General features: G+C 66.0%; 3 protein-coding genes across 4 annotated transcripts; 1 reads left to right on the forward strand and 2 right to left on the reverse strand.

The window, feature by feature from the left end:
* Positions 1–201: 201 nt before the first annotated feature.
* SPINT4 (serine peptidase inhibitor, Kunitz type 4) lies at positions 202–1,161 on the reverse strand. Its single transcript, XM_086760678.1, has 3 exons — positions 1,053–1,161; positions 679–852; positions 202–377 (listed from the first exon to the last, which is right to left on the reverse strand). Exons 1-3 carry the CDS (start codon positions 1,159–1,161, stop codon positions 202–204), a joined length of 459 nt encoding a protein of 152 aa, XP_086616804.1.
* Positions 1,162–4,928: 3,767 nt separating this feature from the next.
* On the reverse strand, positions 4,929–13,213 carry LOC147598772 (uncharacterized). Its single transcript, XM_086760454.1, has 6 exons — positions 12,982–13,213; positions 12,688–12,878; positions 12,481–12,622; positions 10,317–10,400; positions 5,411–5,869; positions 4,929–5,287 (listed from the first exon to the last, which is right to left on the reverse strand). Exons 1-6 carry the CDS (start codon positions 13,211–13,213, stop codon positions 4,929–4,931), a joined length of 1,467 nt encoding a protein of 488 aa, XP_086616580.1.
* On the forward strand, positions 13,125–17,588 carry DNTTIP1 (deoxynucleotidyltransferase terminal interacting protein 1). Of its 2 annotated transcripts, XM_086760671.1 has the most exons (13): positions 13,134–13,289; positions 13,359–13,429; positions 13,529–13,625; positions 13,804–13,902; positions 14,328–14,396; positions 14,744–14,800; positions 15,047–15,108; positions 15,564–15,609; positions 16,057–16,115; positions 16,299–16,359; positions 16,750–16,821; positions 17,125–17,180; positions 17,406–17,588. In XM_086760671.1, exons 1-13 carry the CDS (start codon positions 13,212–13,214, stop codon positions 17,542–17,544), a joined length of 966 nt encoding a protein of 321 aa, XP_086616797.1. In that variant the 5' UTR covers positions 13,134–13,211; the 3' UTR covers positions 17,545–17,588. The 2 variants fall into 2 exon arrangements, with proteins under 2 accessions (XP_086616798.1, XP_086616797.1); XM_086760672.1 differs by lacking the exon at positions 16,750–16,821 and having other exon boundaries at positions 13,125–13,289.
* Positions 17,589–17,591: the final 3 nt, after the last annotated feature.

Raw genomic sequence — 17,591 nt, forward strand, 5'->3', positions numbered from 1 at the left:
TCACTGCCAGCCTGGTGAGCTTCCTCTGGGCAGGGGCCACGTGGAGGCTGCCACACTCCCCGGGCTGGCACTGTCAGGCACCTGGAACTGAGAGACAGGGAGTCAGGAGTGGGCCAGGGCATCGTGGGGGCAGGAGCAGCCAGCGGTCGCAGCACACAGCATGCGGCACACAGCACGTGGCACATGGCTCGCAGCACACGGCTAGTTACCGACGTGGGAGCAGGCCTGGAAGCACTCGCCTGCGGTCTCAAAGTTGTTCCTGTTGCCGCCGCAGCCGCCGTAGATGAACTCCTCGCACCGCTGGCTGGAGGCGTTGAAGAAGAAGCGGCGGAAGAGAGCTTTGCAGCTCCCGCAGACGGAGGGCAGGTAGCAGAAATCTGCACGGTGCGAGGGGGACGGGCTGAGCTGGGGACGGGACAGGGACACCGCCAAGCTCCGAAAAGTCTGCACAGCTCCGGTCCCCTCTCACCGCTGAACGCTTCCTGCCATCAGCTGGCTCTGTGCCCACCTGCCCCACGCACCAGCAGCCCAAGCGCTCCCCCGCCGCACAGCGTGCTGCCCCCCGGGGTCTGCAAGAACCCCCTTCCCGGTTTGCTTGGCTCACCCCTCCCATTTCCCACCCCTGCCCTCGCCGTGCCGCTGCTCCAGAGCCCCAGCGCCGTGGCACCGAGCCCTCACCCAGCACCGGCTCCTGGCACGTGTAGCCGCACTTGCTGGGGCAGCACTTGGTGGCACCGGGACAGCCGGCATCACTGGCGCAGCGGGAGCAGGAGGTGTCCCTGCGGCACGCACCGCACTCCTTGTCCAGCGGGTCCTCCACCTCCGGGATGTGGTAGCAGTACCCGGGCTTCGCTGCGGGACACAGCGGCCGGGACGCTGGGGAGGGCGGCAGGGCCGGGTCCGAACAGCCCCTCAGTGCCCCGGGGCCGGACCCTGACTGCCCACTGCGCGGGCCTGCGGACGCTCAGCAGCATGTGGGGCAGTGGGAAGCACCGGGCAGCAACCGCACCCAGAGCATCCCTGTCCCCGGGACGCGCCCCGGGCGCACTCACCCGTCCCCAGCTCCTCTCTTCCAGGCACATACGGGGCCGGGCCAGACCACGCGGTGAGGGGGAGCAGGGCTGCGAGGAGGAGGAGGCAGCGGCCGGGCGGCAGCTCCATGGCGCCCTGGGCAGCCGGGTCTGGGCCCCGGGCGGGGCGGGTTGGGATTTAAGGCTCACCGGCGGGGCGGAGGGAGCGGAGCTGGCGCCCGAGCCCGGCTAATTCTTGCTGTGCGGGTAACGAGCCGCACCCAGGCAGGGCCCGGCCTCCCCGGCGGCACCCCGGCCACAGCCCTCGACCCGGGGGGACCGGTAGGACGGGACGGCTGCGCCGGCGCGGCCCTCGGGGAGCCCGGCCGGGCGGCAGCGGCGTGCCCGGCCTGGGCTGGGGGCACTGCCAGTGGCCACCCGCAGCCCCTGGGGACGAGCTGGCGACGGGGACGGGCAGGGGGAGGTCTGCGCCGGCCCCTCGGCTGCCGGGGCACGGGAAGGAGCCGGCTCCGACACAGCCGTCAGGCAGGAAAGCGTCCCCGCTCTCCCCGCGGTGCAGGTCCTGGGGAAAGGGCTGCACGAGAGCCGGGCGGGGGCCCGGCCCCTTCTCGCCCGTCTCCTGCGCTCCCTCCTGGTGATGGGGAGCATCCCGGGCGGGACGGCCCCACACGCGGAGCCGAGCCCGTGGGTGCCACCTCCCCTGCCACGCATCGCTGCTGCGGAAGGGAGGTCCCGCGGGACGGGGCTGCTCCCGTCCGCTCCCCCTCACCAGCCCTTTGCCACCCGCTCCGTCACCCTCCCCGGCCGGGGGCCGTCCCCTCGAGGGGCGCTGCCTGCGCAGAGCCGAGCCCTGTGCCCCCCGGCAGCCCCCGGCAGCGGGCCCGGACCCCGGCGGCTGCGGCATCCCCTGGGGACGGGACGCGGCCCGCAGCCTGCCCCGCTCCTGGCCGCGGGTCCGCACCCACGGCAGCGCAGGGCTCGCGGCGCTGGGCTGGGCAGCAGGCGGGTCCCCGGCACCCCGCCAGCACCCGTGGGCGGGCGTGCGTGGGGCGAAACCTGCCAAAAGGAGGGAGAAACAGATTAAGCTGTTCCCATGCGGCAGGAATAATTGTCTTCCTAATTACTGCCGTAATTACTGTCCCAAGGGGGAAGTGGAGGGCGAGGAAAGCTCCGCGGGGAGGGGCCGGGAAAGTCGGGCCCGGGGTGGGGTTTGGAGGGCGGTGCCGGGACCCGCCCTCGCCCCCCCGCAGCTTTTCCCTGCCGCTCTTCCCAAGCCCCGGGACGGAGACCCCGGCAGCGTCCCCGGCGCGGGGCACGGCGGCGTGGCGAGGCCTGAGCGCGGCGGGGCGAAGCCGGAGGGCCGTGCCGGTGGCAGCCGGGCAGTGCGGGGCCAGGGTGGGCAGTGGGAAGGGGACCCCTGCGGACCATGGCGGTTCCGGGGCCGCGGGTGCTGTGCGGGACACGGGTGGCACAGACACTCCCAGCTCCACACCCCGCAGGAGGGCAGGGCCCCGGCACCAAAATCCATCGGGCTGCATTCTTCCCCTCTGTCTCTCCGCAGTGTCTCAGCACGCCCAGTGCGGACGGTACACACCCCGCACGCACGGGCATGGACTGCACACGCATGCATGCACACACACGCAGAGCGTGGGCTGCACACACACGCACGCACACGTGTGCACGCCTGGCCAGCTCGGACTGCATGTGCACGCGCACACACACGCACGTGCAGGCAGAGCCCTCCGGCCTCTCCCAGGGACGTGCTCCCGGAAAGGAGCCGGCCGGGAAAGCCCCGGCAGCTCCAGTGCCTCCATCCTTGCGACAGGCCGCACCGGCACACCCGCCTGCAGCCCCACACGGTGCTGGCACCGCGCAGCCCCAGGGACAGGCAGCGGCTCCCAGCGCAGCCCCTGCCACCGGCGCAGCCTGTGCCACGCTTGCAGATTCCCCCACGCAGCTCAGCGTTGGGGGCGGCTTTGGGGCCCCGGGGAGAGCCGGGGCCTCAGCAATTGCCATGGGGCTCCAGGGACAGGCAGAGCCGCAGGTGGGCAGCGCAGCCAGACCCCGGGAAGGGCTGCGTTCCTCCGAGTGATGGTGCTGGTGCAGAGCCGTGCCCGTGCCCGGAGCCCCTGGCAGCGGGTGGGGACCGCCGTGGTTGCTTCAGCCATCCCCATGGAAGGGAGCGAGAGGCGAGAGGCAGTTCCGGCACTGCATGACGGGCACCCGCTCCGGCTCCATCAAGGGCTACAGCCCCACAGTCCTGGCACCCAGGCAGGGCCCCTTTTTCCCATCCAGGTCGCTGCTCTTAGCACCAGGACCCGCACCCCTTGGCCAGCCCTGGTCCCTGGCTGCCGCCCCGGGGTGAGGGGTCAGGTGGGCATCAGCGAGCCAGGGGGTGCGGGGCTGAGGGGCCGGTGGCAGCGTGGGGCTGTGGACCGTGGCCAGTCACAGGACGTCCCTCGGGAGCCAGCGATTGTTCCCGGAGGCAGAACAATGCCTGGAGAGCTGCCAGGGCACCACGGGCCGCTCCGCAGTGTGCAGCCAGGGAGCCACCTCGGCCGCCTCGGCAGGACCAGCCCCGCACCGGGGACCCCTGGCCCCTTGCTGCCGCCTGGCCTGTACCTGTCCCCAGCAGCGGGAAGCTGAACCGGCTGCTCTTGTCTTGTGGCACAGCATGGCATGGCATGGCACAGCATGGCTCTCAGAGGGATGCACAGAGCCCAGCGCCAAGCAGCAGCACCTTTGTGCTTCCCCACACAGCTCTCCCAGCAGCACCGGGCAGGGAGGCGATGGGGGTTCACGCTTGGACGGAGTGTGCCAGGCACTGGGGCACGGATGGGGTCACTGGGACCAACCTCCAGCCATGGAAGGATTTAAACCCCTGCCCACGCCCGGGCAGGCAGCCCCTGCGCTGCCCACCCCGCGCCATGCGGCTGCTGTGGCTGCTCCTGCTGCTGGGTCTCTGCTGCCTCTGGGCCCGGCTGGTGTCTGCAGGTGAGCGCGGGACGGGGGTGGGACGGATGCAGGGAGCCAGCAGGACAGGGCTGCGGGAGGACGCATGGCCGCATGCAAAGGGACGAGTGCGGCTGTGGCCGGGGTGCAGGGTCCCGCACAGCAGTGCCGTCTCCCCACACATCCTTGCATGGGGCAGAAATGATCGGCAACCCCCCGACAGCCCCCAGGAGGGGTGACCACAGTCTTCGGCCCCCCTTGTCCCGCCGTGGGGCCGACGGCTGCGCCCCAGCATACTCTGAGGTGAGGGCTTGGGACATGGATGTGCCTGTCTCCCCCCAGGATTCACCTAGCCCCTGCCTGGACCCAGACTGAGGACCCCACATCTGCAGCCACCCCGCACCACCTTGTGCCAGACAGCTGGAGAGCCGGAGAGCCAGACAGGCAGACAGATGGACAGCCGGACCACCGGACCACCAGCCATGGAAGGATCCATCAGCTGCCGGACAAGCACCCGTCCCCCCAGTCCCACCTCGCTCCCCTCACCCTCAGCTCAGTGCTGAGCTCGGGAGTCTCCCGCCCCAGTAAACCCAGTCTGCGATGAACACTGGCTAGCTTCCACTGTGTCAGCCTCCTGCTGAGCCCCCCTCAGCCCTGGTGGGAGGGTTGAGGTCCTGGGCAGGAGGGGGGCGTGGGGGCTCCTCATGCCTGGGGCAGGGCTGGGCAGCTTGATGGCCTGGCTGTGCCAGGCACTGTGACCAGGGACAGCTCGTCACACCAAGCCAGTGGCCCAATGTGGGGTTTATTAGGAAAGAGAAGGTCCTGCCCGAAACCTGGTGGTGCCTGGTACCAGCCCTGGCAGGGTGAGGCAGAGGAGGTGGCCAGGGGCCACCCACCATGGGCTCTCCTTGCCCCACATGCTCCTCGCACACCCTGCAGCATCGGTCACCAAGCGTCATCGCCGTCACCACCACCGTCATAATCACTGTCATCATAATCGTCACCGTTGTCATCATCATCTCCATAGTCGTCGTCACTGTCGTCGTCGTCATCACCATCATCATCGTTGCCACCATTGTCATCACCATTGTTGTCTCCATCTTCGTCACCATCTTCCTCACCTTCCTCATCGCTGTCATCATCACCATTGTCATCACCACCGCCATGTTCATTTTTCTCGTCATCGTCATCGTTGTCATCATCATCATCGTCATCGTTGTCATCATCATCCTCCCCACTGTCACCCTTGTCAGACTCAGGCTTCTCTCCCCCCTCAGGCTTCCCCTCGCTCTCCGGCTTCTCCCCTGACTCCGGCTTCTCCCCGAGCACAGGTTTGTCCCCAGCCTCTGGCTTCTCCCCGGATGCCGGCTTCCCCCCAGTCCCTGGTTTCCCCTCAGTCTCCAGTTTCCCTCCAGTCTCCGGCTTGCCCCCAGTTGCTGGCTTCCTCCCAGTCTCGGGCTTCCCCGCAGTCTCTGGCTTCCCCCCGGCATCTGGCTTCCCTCCAGTCCCCGGCTTTGCTATGACCTCTGGCTTTGCCCCAGTCTCGGCCTCCCCGTCACATGCTGGCTTTTTCCCTGAGCTAGGTTTCTTCCCAGTGTCCGGCTTCCCAGCCAGCATGGGCTTGTTCCCCACCGCAGGCTCCCCACTGGTCGCTGGCTTCTTCCCCAGCGTGGGTGTCACAGCGGTCACCGGCTCAGCCCCGGGCGGGCACTGGTCCTTACCCACCCGCTCCGCACTCGACTCCCACTTCCCATTCGGGGCGACGTGGCAGGGCTGCGGAGCGGGCATGGCGCTGGGCTCTTCCCTGGGCAAAGGGCTCATCCCCGGCAGAGCACTTCCGGGCCGCCCTGGCTGCGGCCGCCTGGCTGGGACGGCTGCGGGGAGCCCTGGAAGGGAGCAGAAAGCAGCAGCGTCAGCCCTGGGGCACCGGCCCTGCACTGTGCTCCCACCCAGGGCTCCCACCCACGGCTCCCACCCACAGCTCCCACCCACAGCTCCCACCCACCAGTGCCCTGTGTCACTGTGCAGGGATCCCGGACGGCCAAAGCCCACGGGGACTTGTCCCTTGGTGGCTCGGGGTCTCAGACTTGGCACTTTGATGCCGAGCCAGGGCATCGAGGGCCGGACGCTCCCTGCGCCGGCAGCAGCCGGATCTGCCATGGCGCCACACAGCTGCCGTCTGCCCTGCAGCTTTTCCTGGTGGGATTTCAGGCCTTTGCCGCTAGCGCATGGCAGTGTGGAGGCGCGGCCAGTGACCAGGGGCAGCACCCTTGCCCACCCAGACCCTGCTGGGCGTCTTTGCATCTGGGCCAGCACTCGCCCACGGCTCCAGCTGCATGGGCGATCCAGGGAGACACAGCACAGCGCCACACTGCAGCCCGCCCCGACGCCCGCAGTGAGCGCCATTCGCCTGGGCTTGTCCCTGTCCCGCTGCCCCGCGGCCTCCCCAGCCCTCGCAGGCAGTGACACTGGCAGTGGCCAGCACCTCAGGGCACTGGCCTCCCCGCCAGCCGCTCCCGCGGGGCTGACGATGGGCGCAGGGCTCGCGGAGCTGGGCCAGAACTGGGAGAGGAAAAGCAGGAAAATGTGTGTGTGTGTGATTGCAGCGACTTCTTGGCAAAGCAATACAAGCACCGCATGTGCTGTTCTACCGGGGCGTAAATACACCAAACATAAGCGTCTTCAGGGTCAGTCCACGCACTGTCCTGTTGAGCAGCAGCAAGCAGCCGCGCTCCGCGGTGGAGTGGCACAAGGCTGCCCGCGGGGTGGGTGCTGACCCCTCGGCATCGCTCTGTGCCGGGGAATGGGACTGACAGCCCGGCCACGGAGGCACCAGCACCGCCGGCTCGCTGGCAAGAGGGGGCTTGTGTCGTGAGGCTCAACAGCAGCCTGCAAACGGAGACCAAAAGCAGCTCACGTTTCTCCAACACATTTTCATCAGCGTGCAATGGCCCAGCGTCATGTTACAGAGCAGCAGCAAACCTGGCTCCCGCTGCACGGGGGTTTAACTTAACTCGGAGTTTAAGCCTTAGAACAGAACAACCCAGCCTGCAGCACATGCAGGACATTCGGAAAGAAGGGTGCCATAAAATCTCAAACATTGCTCTCAAAATCACTTAACTGCACATTCAAAAGAAATGCAATTTTCACTGCTTTGAAAGCTGGCCATTAAAAAAAAAAAAGGAGAAAGAAAAAATATTCTCCCAGAGCTGCACCTCCCCGGGGCTGGTGCTTTGGGAGGGCTCACGGGGGGGAGATGCCCTGGACCCGCCACGGAGCGGAGCGCAGGGGCAGCCGCCAGCCCGGGCGAGGAACGCGCTGCGCCCTGCTGCGGGGCGGGGGGGGGGGGGCGGGTGGGCAGCCCGGGGGTGGGAGCTGCTCTGCCCAGCCGGGAGGGACCGCGCCGGACCCCGGGCAGCCCAGCTGGGTCCCGTCCGTGGCACCCGGGGCTCCGGTCGGGCTGATGTTTGCACCGGTCCCCTGGTCACTGCTTCGACTGACAACCCCCCCACGAGCATCCCTGCCCTGCGCGCCGGAACCACCCCCGTCCCCGTCCCCGGCAGGGGTTTTGCAGAGCTCGAAGATCACAAAATTTAAGGAAGGGCTAACCCTCACAAGGGTTGCGGCTCTTCACAGAAAGCTCTCGTAAATACACGGATTAAACCGGACATTTAAACACCACTGAGCATCACCATCCTCACTGACCCGCCTGGAGATGTCCCTGCTCCTTGCAGGAGCTTTCCCTGCCTGGAAAGGTCCCTTCCCACCCAAACCGTCTGTGATTCTACGAAAGCACAGAAAATACTCCTAAAGCCTCGAGAGGCCGGGTGTCCCAGCGCCCGCACTTGCCTGGGGTGGGTGCCGCCCGCAGCCCCGCGCACAGGGCCAGCAGCCCCAGCAGGAAGATGCCGCTCGCCATCGCGCTGCCCGGGCCAGTGGCCGGGGCTGAGCCGGCCCGCGATTTAAAGTTCCTCCCAGGCAGACCGGGTCCGGGAATGGGAGGAAGCAGCTCGCAGGTGACTTGTAGGAACCTCCCACGTTTTACTCCAATTCTGTTTTCTAAAGAGCCGCTCCGGCTGCCTTTCTCCACCCACAACCAAGGCAGCGGCAGGATCCAGCCGCACACCGCGGAGAGGACACGGGGACAGGGAGCAGGGAAGGGGGAGCCCCGGCCGCAGCCGGATGGCATCCCCACCGCCCTCCTGAGCGCTGTGACGACCCCTCCCCCGCGGCGGCCCAGCAGCACCCAGGGAGAAACCATCCTCCCCGAGCCCCGCTGCGGGACGCTGCCGATGCGACGCCGGGTGGGAAAAGCCAGGGCCACCAGCACCCGCTCCCGACGGGCTCCGTCCCTGCCGTCCCTCCGGGCAGGGCCCCGCTCCGGGCTCCCGGAGCCTTCGGACGTTGCTGGTCCGGCCGCCAGCGCTGCCTCCGCCGGGGCACGTCCCGCTCTGGGGGCGAGCCGCTGCATCTGAAATCCAGCAGGAATAGACGTCCCCTGGCAGCCAGACCACTCCTCGTGCTGCAGCACCACCGGCTTCTTTCCTTCATGCCACCGCTGTGTTAAAACTGTGAGGGAGAGAACGGTGGGAAGCACTTGCACGCAAAACTTTGTGCAATTTTACAGACAAGAGCTCTCGATCTCCTGGCATCTCCTGGCACACCGCGCCGCCGCTCAGGTTTGGGGAACTGTGAGTGAGCTCTAGCGAGAGCAGCAGCCCCCTGCACTGCCCCAGTGCTGGGCTCTGCCCCGCAGTCCCAGCCAAAACCGGTGCGGGGGATGAGCACCCGCCCGGGGAAGCAGCACTGGGGGGCACAGGGCATCTTTGTGCGCTCCCCAAATCCCCTGTCACTGTGGGGCAGCCCCGCACAGACCGGGGCGCACATGGGGGGCAGGCAGCATTCGGTGCAGCCCGCCGCCCAGCCCAGCCGGAGACTCATCAAGGCACCTTGGGAGCAGCTTTCTGGGAAGTCTTGAGCATAAACTGCAGGGTTTAGCGTCCACGCATGAGTGCCCAATTAATTATCACATGAGCATTCAATAACTGCATGCATGAGCACCGAATGAGTTCACACAGGCGCACGGTGCCTGTGCGGGAGGGGGCCATGGGCTGCCCCGAGCCAGGGCCGGTGGGCACATCTGTTGTCTCTAATCCATGCGTAGAGGTTTCTGCTAACTGGCAATAGATTAAATTAATTAAAAATTCCCTTGAGTCGACACTATTTTGCCCACAGCCGAGGGACAAGGCTGAGCATCCCTCTCACCAGGCCGAGTGCTACAGTCCCAGGAGAACTGTGCACAGAGGAAACATTTCCCCTCGGCAGCCGGGGACCGGAGCTCAGGCTACTCCCCCACACTGCGAATCCAGGAGAAGGGTCTGCTCCGATGAAACGGTGCTCCAATGAAACAGAGCTCTCTGGAGGGAAAAGTCTCAGGATTTCAAGCACAAGAGCTCATCCAAGGCGAGGACAGAACAAGAATCTGCCCTCAAACCCCAGGTTGAAACTGGAGACCCACACCAAGAGTAAATCAAAAATTAAATGCACTGCCACATTTACCTCCCTTTTCTCTGCATCTGAGTTCAGGGTAAAGACTTGTTTAATGTGTGCGAGAGGGCAGATTAAGTAGCAACTTCAATTACGTGAGTGTCAACCCATCTAAATCAAGTTATTCTCAAGTCACACAGGAGTGCTAGTCAGAATCTGATTTTGCAATTTTTTTCCTCCCCTACTTAATTATTTCTTCTTGAATTGCACACACAGTGCAATCAATATTACAGGAGAATTTAAGGACTGGTCTGGCCAGGACACACCAGCACCAGGCAAGAATGGGTGGAACTTGCTGGATCAAAAGACAAACAGAGTTTAAATCTACAGCTGCGGGGTGAGTGAAATTAACCGGTTTGAGCTCCACGTTATTTCTACAATTCTAAGCAAGTGCATGCCATGAAAACCGAAAAGGCAAAGTTCCTGCTCAGAGCTTTCCATAAAAGTCGCGTCGAAGCGATGCGGGGGCCGTGCAAGGGATGCGACGCAGGAGCGGGAAGGTGCACATCTCCGTGCTGCCAAACCTGTATGGGAAGAGGGCTCATTGTGAGAAATATGCTCTAAGTACAGGCTTAGTCTTCTCCTCGTGGCCGTGACTCAATTCGGACGCAATTTCTGCGCGAACCACCCGTGTCTGTTGAAGATCCAGCGCTTCACACCTCGCAGCTCCACGGCTTAACCCGACGGCCCGGTGCTTATCGCGCGTTGCTGTCGCTGTTAATCACCGTCGAGCAGGATGCCTCGCGGAGCAGCCTGTGTCGGCAGCGCCGACTCCCTTCCACGCACCCGGCAAACCATCTGGAACAACCTGAGGGACCGCAGGGCTCCTTCCAGCCCCGGGACTGCTGCGCTCGCCCGGCGGCTCCTCCTCTTAGGAACAACGCCGTCACTTCGGCACGTTTCCGCTTCTGCAGACCACAGTCTTGGTTAATGTCTAGGGAACTAATGAAGAGAATGTCTGACGAGCACATTTCTCTGCTGAAATAAACACCTCGGAGAGATGAAACCTGCAGGTCCACAACTTGGATCCTGCACCCATCGCACAGGGCAGCACAGTCCGTGGAGAGCGGGGAGCACGCCAGGGCGCTGCGGCTCGCTCTCGGCAGCGACTAGAGATCGCCGTGCGCCCACCAGCAGCACTATTTGGGTCTCTGAACGCTTTTCCGCCCTGTTGCCCCTCTCCTCATCAGCCGTTTCCGGACTCTCATGGGTTACCTGCAGTGCAGCACCAGTCCCATTAGAGGCCAGAGGGTGAACAGGGCAAAGTAAACCAAAAAATCACATCTGCTGTGGCAGGACGCAGCAGGCACGCGCGGCCCCTCACCGCAGCCTTGCAGACACTGGCGCTGTGGTTGTCTGCAAAAGCGGCAGCCAGAAGACAGAGCAAATGCCCGCGGTGACAAGCAGCACTGCTCCTGCACCCGGATCCTCCCGGGAATGGCTGGGCTGTGACCAGGGCAGGTCACCACTAAACAGACACAGAGCTGGCAGCGTCCACAGAAATCCCGCTTCCACGGGGCGGCGGGGGCTCCCGGCTCCGCAGACACGGGACGTCCTGAGGCTGGCATGGATCGAAGGGAAAGGGGCCCTCGGCATTCGAACCGCTCGGCTTCTCTCCCCGCTCTGTTCCCACTGTGACGCAGGCCCCTCTGCGACCTCCCGCCCGCTGTCTTTCTGCGGAGGCTGGTACAATTTCAGTGTTTGATGCGAAGAAGAATTGTTACACGGTTAAAGTTTACCGGCTGCAGTCCCGTTCTGCGCCCTGAGCGCCTGTGCTGCTCATCCTCCTGCCCTGCGGTGACCTGCAAGGGCAGACCCAGCCCCGTCCCGGGGACACAGTGGGACAACGAAGCTTCGCCTGCTGCCAAGCCAGGGTGCGGGGTTGGGTTCAACACTTCTCGCTGCCACCAAAAGCCTGCCTGCCCCGCAGGCCTGCCCTGAGACGCAGATGGGACTCATCCAAAGTCTCCCTGCAAATGAAAGAAGTCCAGTAACCTCCACTGCGAAACGGCTGTTTGTGTCTGGCGGACACGCGCAGGCCGGCGTGTTTCGTCACGTGCACCTACCGCACAGATCCACGGAAGAATTACCGTGTAAAAAAGGAGGAGATCCAAACACATCATCTCCTAAGATACATTGGGGCGATCCCTGACAGACACGGTTCTGATGCGCTCTCGAGACATCCCTGTCCCTGCAAAGATGGGGACTCCGTCACCGAGGATTTGTTCCGATATTTAAGCCTTCTTGTAATGAGAAAGTTTCTCCAGAGATCGAACCGCAGTCTCACTGATCCACACCAACTCAGGGATGTCTTGTCCTCTCATGGCGGGTACACGCGATCGCTCTCCTCTCTGCAGCACACGTACAGAGCTGAGCCCTCTCACCATCGAGCTTTTGCAGGCTAACCAAAACCATTATTTTCACCTTTCCCCATGAGTTTCTACCACAGTTATTTTTCCTCTCCTCTGGACAACCTCCAGTTTTTGTTGCTAACAATTTGGAGCAGCCATAACAAGCACATAAAAAGCCCGGTGCTGACGATGATGAAGTTATGGCGACACTGATGATGACTCGGTCGGCCCCGCACCCGCAGGTCAGGTTTGTGTAACAGCCTGATCTCATCCCGGGCCGACGCAGCCCCGCACAAAGCGGCAGGAAGGGGGCAAAAAGGGCAGGAGCCTCTCCCGGCACGGGAGCCGTGAGTCACCCAGCCTCTCACCCCGCAGCCGGCCTGGCCTCCCGTGGGTGCCGAGCTGGGCCGACAAAGAATCCCAGCAGTCACGCTGCGGGGACGCAGCCACGGGCTGCAGCGGCGGACGCGGGGGGACACCAACAGACCGTCCCCACCACCGTGCCCGCAACGCAGGCGTCGGTCTGGAGCACCCGGCAAGCCCAGCGGGAGGGGTGCCCCGCTGTCCCGCTCCGTGGCGCGGCGGGGTGCTTCGCCCACGCGCAGAGCGCGAGGACAGCGAGCTGGGAGCGACGGCTCGGGCACGCGCCTGCCCCGCCCCGCCCCGCGCGCCGGCCGCTCCGAGGGCGGCCCCGAACTCCGCGTGTTTGGCAAACCCCGCCGTTGTTCCCTTGAAGTCATCCTGGAAGTAACGGGGAAAACCAGCCCCCGCAGAACAGCCAGCGCTTTTTAACGTGAAGCTGTTACCCGGCCGCCCCGGCGCAGCCGCTCGTTGGCCGCGGCCCGGGGCGGGGCGGCCTGGAAGGGGCCGGCGAGGTCGAACAGCCGCGGCGCGGGGCGGGGCGGGGCAGCGCTGGCCGGGGGCGTGAGAGGGCGGGGAGCCGGGGGAGCGGCAGGACCGGGGAGCGGCAGGACCGGGACCCGCAGGGAGCCGGCGTCTGCGCCGGGGGGAACGCAGCTCGAGGGCGCACGGACCGCGCGAGCGCGCGCGTCCGCGTTCTGCAGCGGGGCCAGCGGGGCGGGGCCGGCGCGCGCGCCTGCCTGTGCGTGCGGGGACCACGCGCCGAGGGGCGGAGTTTGGAATAAACCGGAGGCGCGAGCAACGGGGGCGGGGGCAACCGGGGCTGAGTGAAGTCCGCGCTGTCCCGCGCGTCCTCGCTGTTGCCATGGCAGCGCGTCTCTTCCGGCGCGTCGCAGGCCGGTGACGCGTGCTGGGCCTGGCGCTTCCGGTCGCGCGGGCCGGGAGCGGCTCCGGTGCCGCCGCCGCCGCCATGGGCGCCGCCCGCGATGCCGAGCAGCAGCCGGGGCCGCCGGGCGAGGAGGGCCCGGGCGGCGCGGAGGAGCAGGCGGTGAGCGCGGTGAGGCGGGCGGGCGGGCGGGGAGCGGGCGGCGGCGGCGGCTGACGCTGTGTCCCGCAGAGCCCCTGGAACATCATGATCAAGCACCGGCAGGTGCAGCGGCGCGGCCGGCGCTCCCAGATGACCACCAGGTACGGGCGGGCCGCCGGAGGGGCCGGGCCGGGGCGGCGGTGGGGGGGCCGGGCCGGGCCGGGGGGGCCCGCGCCCCCGCCTGACTCCCCCCGCTCCAGCTTCACGGACCCGGCCGTGTCTATGGACCTGCTGCGCGCCGTGCTGCAGCCCAGCATCAACGAGGAGATCCGGGCCGTCTTCAACAAGTACATGAAGGTGAGCGCTGCGGGACCGGCCCCGCCGCCCGCTCCCGTCGCAGGCTGCGCGGCGAGCGCTCCGCTCCGGGCCCCGCGCCGGCCTGCCGCGCCTGTCCCGCGGGTGCTGGGTGCAGCGGGGGGGGCCATGCCTGCCCCAAGGCTGCTCAGGCTCCGACCCTCTCCTGCCGCACCCCCAGTTTTTCCAGAAGGCAGCGATCAACGTGCGCGATAACGTTGGGGAGGAGGTGGACCCGGAGCAGCTCATCCAGGAGACGTGTCGGAGCTGCCTGGAGCAGGTGGGCACTGGCGAGGGGCGCCGCGCCCTCAGCAGCGCCTGGCGCCCGGCTGGGACACGTCCCTCTGGGTGGCTTTGCCGTTAGCCGGGGAAGAGGGAGCGGTCAGGGCCGGGCAGCTCGTGCTGCTGCTGTTGGCACGTGTCGCACGGCTGGAGCTTCCGCAGAGACCGGCCCCCTGACACCTGTCAGAGAATCCCGCGGGGCATGGGGTGTTTTAATTTCACGTCTTGCTCTTGTGCCAGTTACCCAGACTTTGTCACGCTCAGATTGTGCCTTTGCGTCTCACCGTCTGCGAAGGCGCTGCACAGCGGCACTCCGAAAGCAGAGGTGCTGCCGGGCTTTCGGGCAGATTCACGGAAATGGGGGTAGCTGGCAGGTCCCTCTCTGGACCCAGAGTCGGATGACCCTTCTTTCTCTTCCTGCAGGCCAAGCTGCTGTTCTCTGATGGCAAAAAGGTTGTTCCCAGGTTGCCCCATGAGCAGGCAGTACCAAAGGTAAAAGTTGTTACTGTTCCCAGAGGCTTGGATTGCTCGTAAGAGCCGGGAGAAGGAGGAGCAGGGCAGGAATTGCTTTGTTCTCTGCCTCCTGTCCATCAGTGCACCAGCGAGGAGGCAGAGCTGGGGGATGTTCGGTTAGGAGGGCGCGTTACCTGCAGGGCGAGGAAAATCCCAGGCGCGGGCGCTGCCTGTTGCAGTTTGGTGCTTCTCACCGGGACGGGGTGGGGTCGGTGTTTCCCTGCGCGTTTGTGCTCTCTGCCGAGAGCGGCCGGCTGGATGTGTGGGGCCCTGCCCGCCTGGCGGGGAGGAGTGCCCTGCTCATCCCACTGCCGTTCCTCTTCCAGCGTGCCCGGCAAATGGATGAGGACCTGAGTCGCCGAGGGAGCCCCGTTCCCAAAAAGGTGGGAGGGTTTTTCGCACAAGGGGCTTTATGTTTCGGGAAGCCTGCTCCTTGTTCCTGGCCGTTCCCGCAGTATGAGCACGTGCCGGTGCCCAGGCAGCTTTGGGGGTGCCTCAGAGGTGCTCGCTCTCGTGCCAGCCAGCGTTTCCGCTCGAGACAAAAAGGGCAGCTTCCCTGGGAGGGGGTGGGTGACCGAGAGGGTTCTCGGCCTGCACAGCTGAGTCACTGAAGGGTTTCTTCCATGCAGAGAAAGGGGCGGCCTCCAGGACAGAGCCTGTCGAACGATCGTGGGGTCTCGGGCGTGGCTGCGTGAGTGTGGGTGCTGAGCTGGAGGGAGGGCGGGGGGCACGTGGGGCTGCCCAACTTGGGGAGCGCAGAGGCCCCCCGGTCTCCTTCCCCTCCTGCAGAATGGAGAGGTGCAGGGCAGCGCCGGAGGGCGGGCAGGAGGGATTTAGGTTGAGCTGCTCCCCCCAGGAGGCCAAGACCTTTGAGGAAGTGGTTTTGGATGGACCCGAGGGGTGAGAAGGTCTAGATGGACCACACAGAGCGAGCAGCGTGAGACACAGGCTGGTGGGATCCGGCAGCCGGGGGAGGAGAATGTGCAGCAGAGATGAGGGTCCGGAGCCGGGCGCCCTGGGGGGATGGAGGGTGTAAACGACGGCGGATCGGGAAGGGCTGCGGCTCAGTCCCCGCTGCTGGTGCTGCGGCGGTGACTGCACTGGTCCCGCAGGGACTCGTTCTCACTGCGTTTTCCTTCCCCTCAGGTGGAAGCTCAAAGTCTCAGAGCCCGTGAGAAGGGATGGACCAAAGGTATTGGCTGGCCGACACCGCTGGGCTCACCCTCTCCTCCCCTTCTCTTCCGGCAGCAGAGCCCCGCTGCTGCGGGAGCGGAGGACGGCGCCACGCTGTGCTCTGCCCCGACAGGCCCCTGCAGCGCGGGAGAGGAGCGAAGTCCCTGGAGGCCTTTGCTTGTCTCCCCCGGGCGCTGTAGCCTGTGGCTGCGGCGTAGTGCCGCTGTTAGGAGACGTGGGGAGAGCAGTAGCAGCCAGGAAGATCCCACAAACGTTTCCCACGAGGGAAACTGCTTAGATCCACCCGGAGGGAATGTAACTTCCCTCTGCGGAAGAGGTCTGTGGCCAACTCCCTCCCTCCCAGGCCGGGGGCAGTTCCGAGGTTCCCGTCAGAGCCAAGGCTCGTGGAGCATGGCCCAGCACCAGCTTCCTTTCTAATGCTGCCCCTTTTCCAATTGCTCTGTAGTGGGATCCATCCCGACTGACTGAAACCACAACCTTTGTGCTGGGATCTCGAGCAAACAAGTAAGGAATGGCCCTGTCCATGCAGGGTGGTGTCTCCAAGGCAGGAGCCCGAAAGGCTCCTCCCGTCACTTCGCTTCTCTGCCTCAAACGCAGTAGGAAGGGCTTGGGGAGGAGAGGAGGTGTCCCGGTACCGCCGCGGCCACCCTCCGCGCAGGTGTAACGCCCCTCCTGTTCCTCTTGCAGAGCTCTCGGGATGGGAGGAACAAGAGGGCGACTCTACATCAAGCATCCCCACCTCTTTAAGGTCAGATGCCGTGGCAGGACGCTTCCTCCTTTGGGGTTTGCTCAGGAACGGTTTCCGATGGGAATCGGGAGCGTGTGCTCGGGCTCGCTTGCTTTCTTGCTCCTCCGTGCCCTTGTTGGCTGCCTCGGAGTGCCTACGTGCGTGGTCTGGCGAGCGTGCTGGCGCACAAGCGTACGGCTGAGCGCAGCCTGCCAGGTGCTGGGTTCGCCTGGAGCCAGGGCTCGAGGCGGGGGAAGCAGCAGGCAGAGCTGGGCCCTGGCGCCGTGGGCAGCGCCGCGGGGAGGCAGCGCGCTCGGGGGAGCGCAGCGGGGCGCAGCGTCCCGGCAGGAGGGGGGTCCGGGCGGAGCTCTGTTGCCTGTGTTCAGCCAGGTCCTTGCGGCTTTATTGCAGTATGCAGCCGACCCGCAGGATAAGCACTGGCTGGCAGAGCAGCAGCACATGAGGGCCACTGGGGGCAAGATGGTGAGTACGGCCGGGCTGGCGGGGGCCCACTGTGGGGCTCGGATGGGCGCAGGAGGCTTTGGCAGGAGGCTAGGCAGGGCACGCGCGGGCAGAGGCGCTCCCAGGCCGTGGCAGAGGTCCCTCCGCTGCCCCTCGGGATTTGGGCGCAAGCGAGGGCGCGTGGCGCGGGCCGGGGGGCGCAGCCGGCTCCCGCAGGGAGCAGCGGCTCTGTGCTGGCCGGGGATGGGGGCTGCGGCGCTGCCCTCGCTGCCGCCGGGGTCGGGGGTGCGCGGCAGCCCTGAGGTGTCCCCCCTTGTGCCGCAGGCGTACCTCCTCATCGAAGAGGACATTCGCGATTTGGCTGCTAGTGACGATTACAGGTGAGGCCCAAGGCAACGGTGCCCTGTGTGCCGCCACACGGGGGGTGCTGCCCTGGGGGGCTTTGCCGTGCCCACCCTTGCTGCTGCGCTGCAGGGGGGTCCGTGCCAGAGGGAACCCCCTCTGTGCTGCTTGGGGGGCTTGGTGGTGGTTGGGGGTCTCTGGTGGGTGCCGGGGGTTGGGGCTCGGTGCCAGGGACCCCCGTCTCACCCCGCCCCCCCCCCCAGGGACTCCGTGGACCTGCGGCTGGAGGAGCTGAAGCCCTTCGTCCCGCCGGCCTGGATGACCGAGAAGATGCAGAAGCACATGGAGATGCTTCGCTGCGGGGGGGACGCGCCGCCCCCCGAGGGCCCCCCCGAGCCCTGAGGCCCCGCCCCCCGAGGCCCCCAATAAAGACGCTTCGCACTCGCTCC

Source organism: Chlamydotis macqueenii, chromosome 16 (assembly GCF_036417535.1).
Source record: "Chlamydotis macqueenii isolate bChlMac1 chromosome 16, bChlMac1.mat, whole genome shotgun sequence".
Classification (NCBI taxonomy): domain Eukaryota; kingdom Metazoa; phylum Chordata; class Aves; order Otidiformes; family Otididae; genus Chlamydotis; species Chlamydotis macqueenii.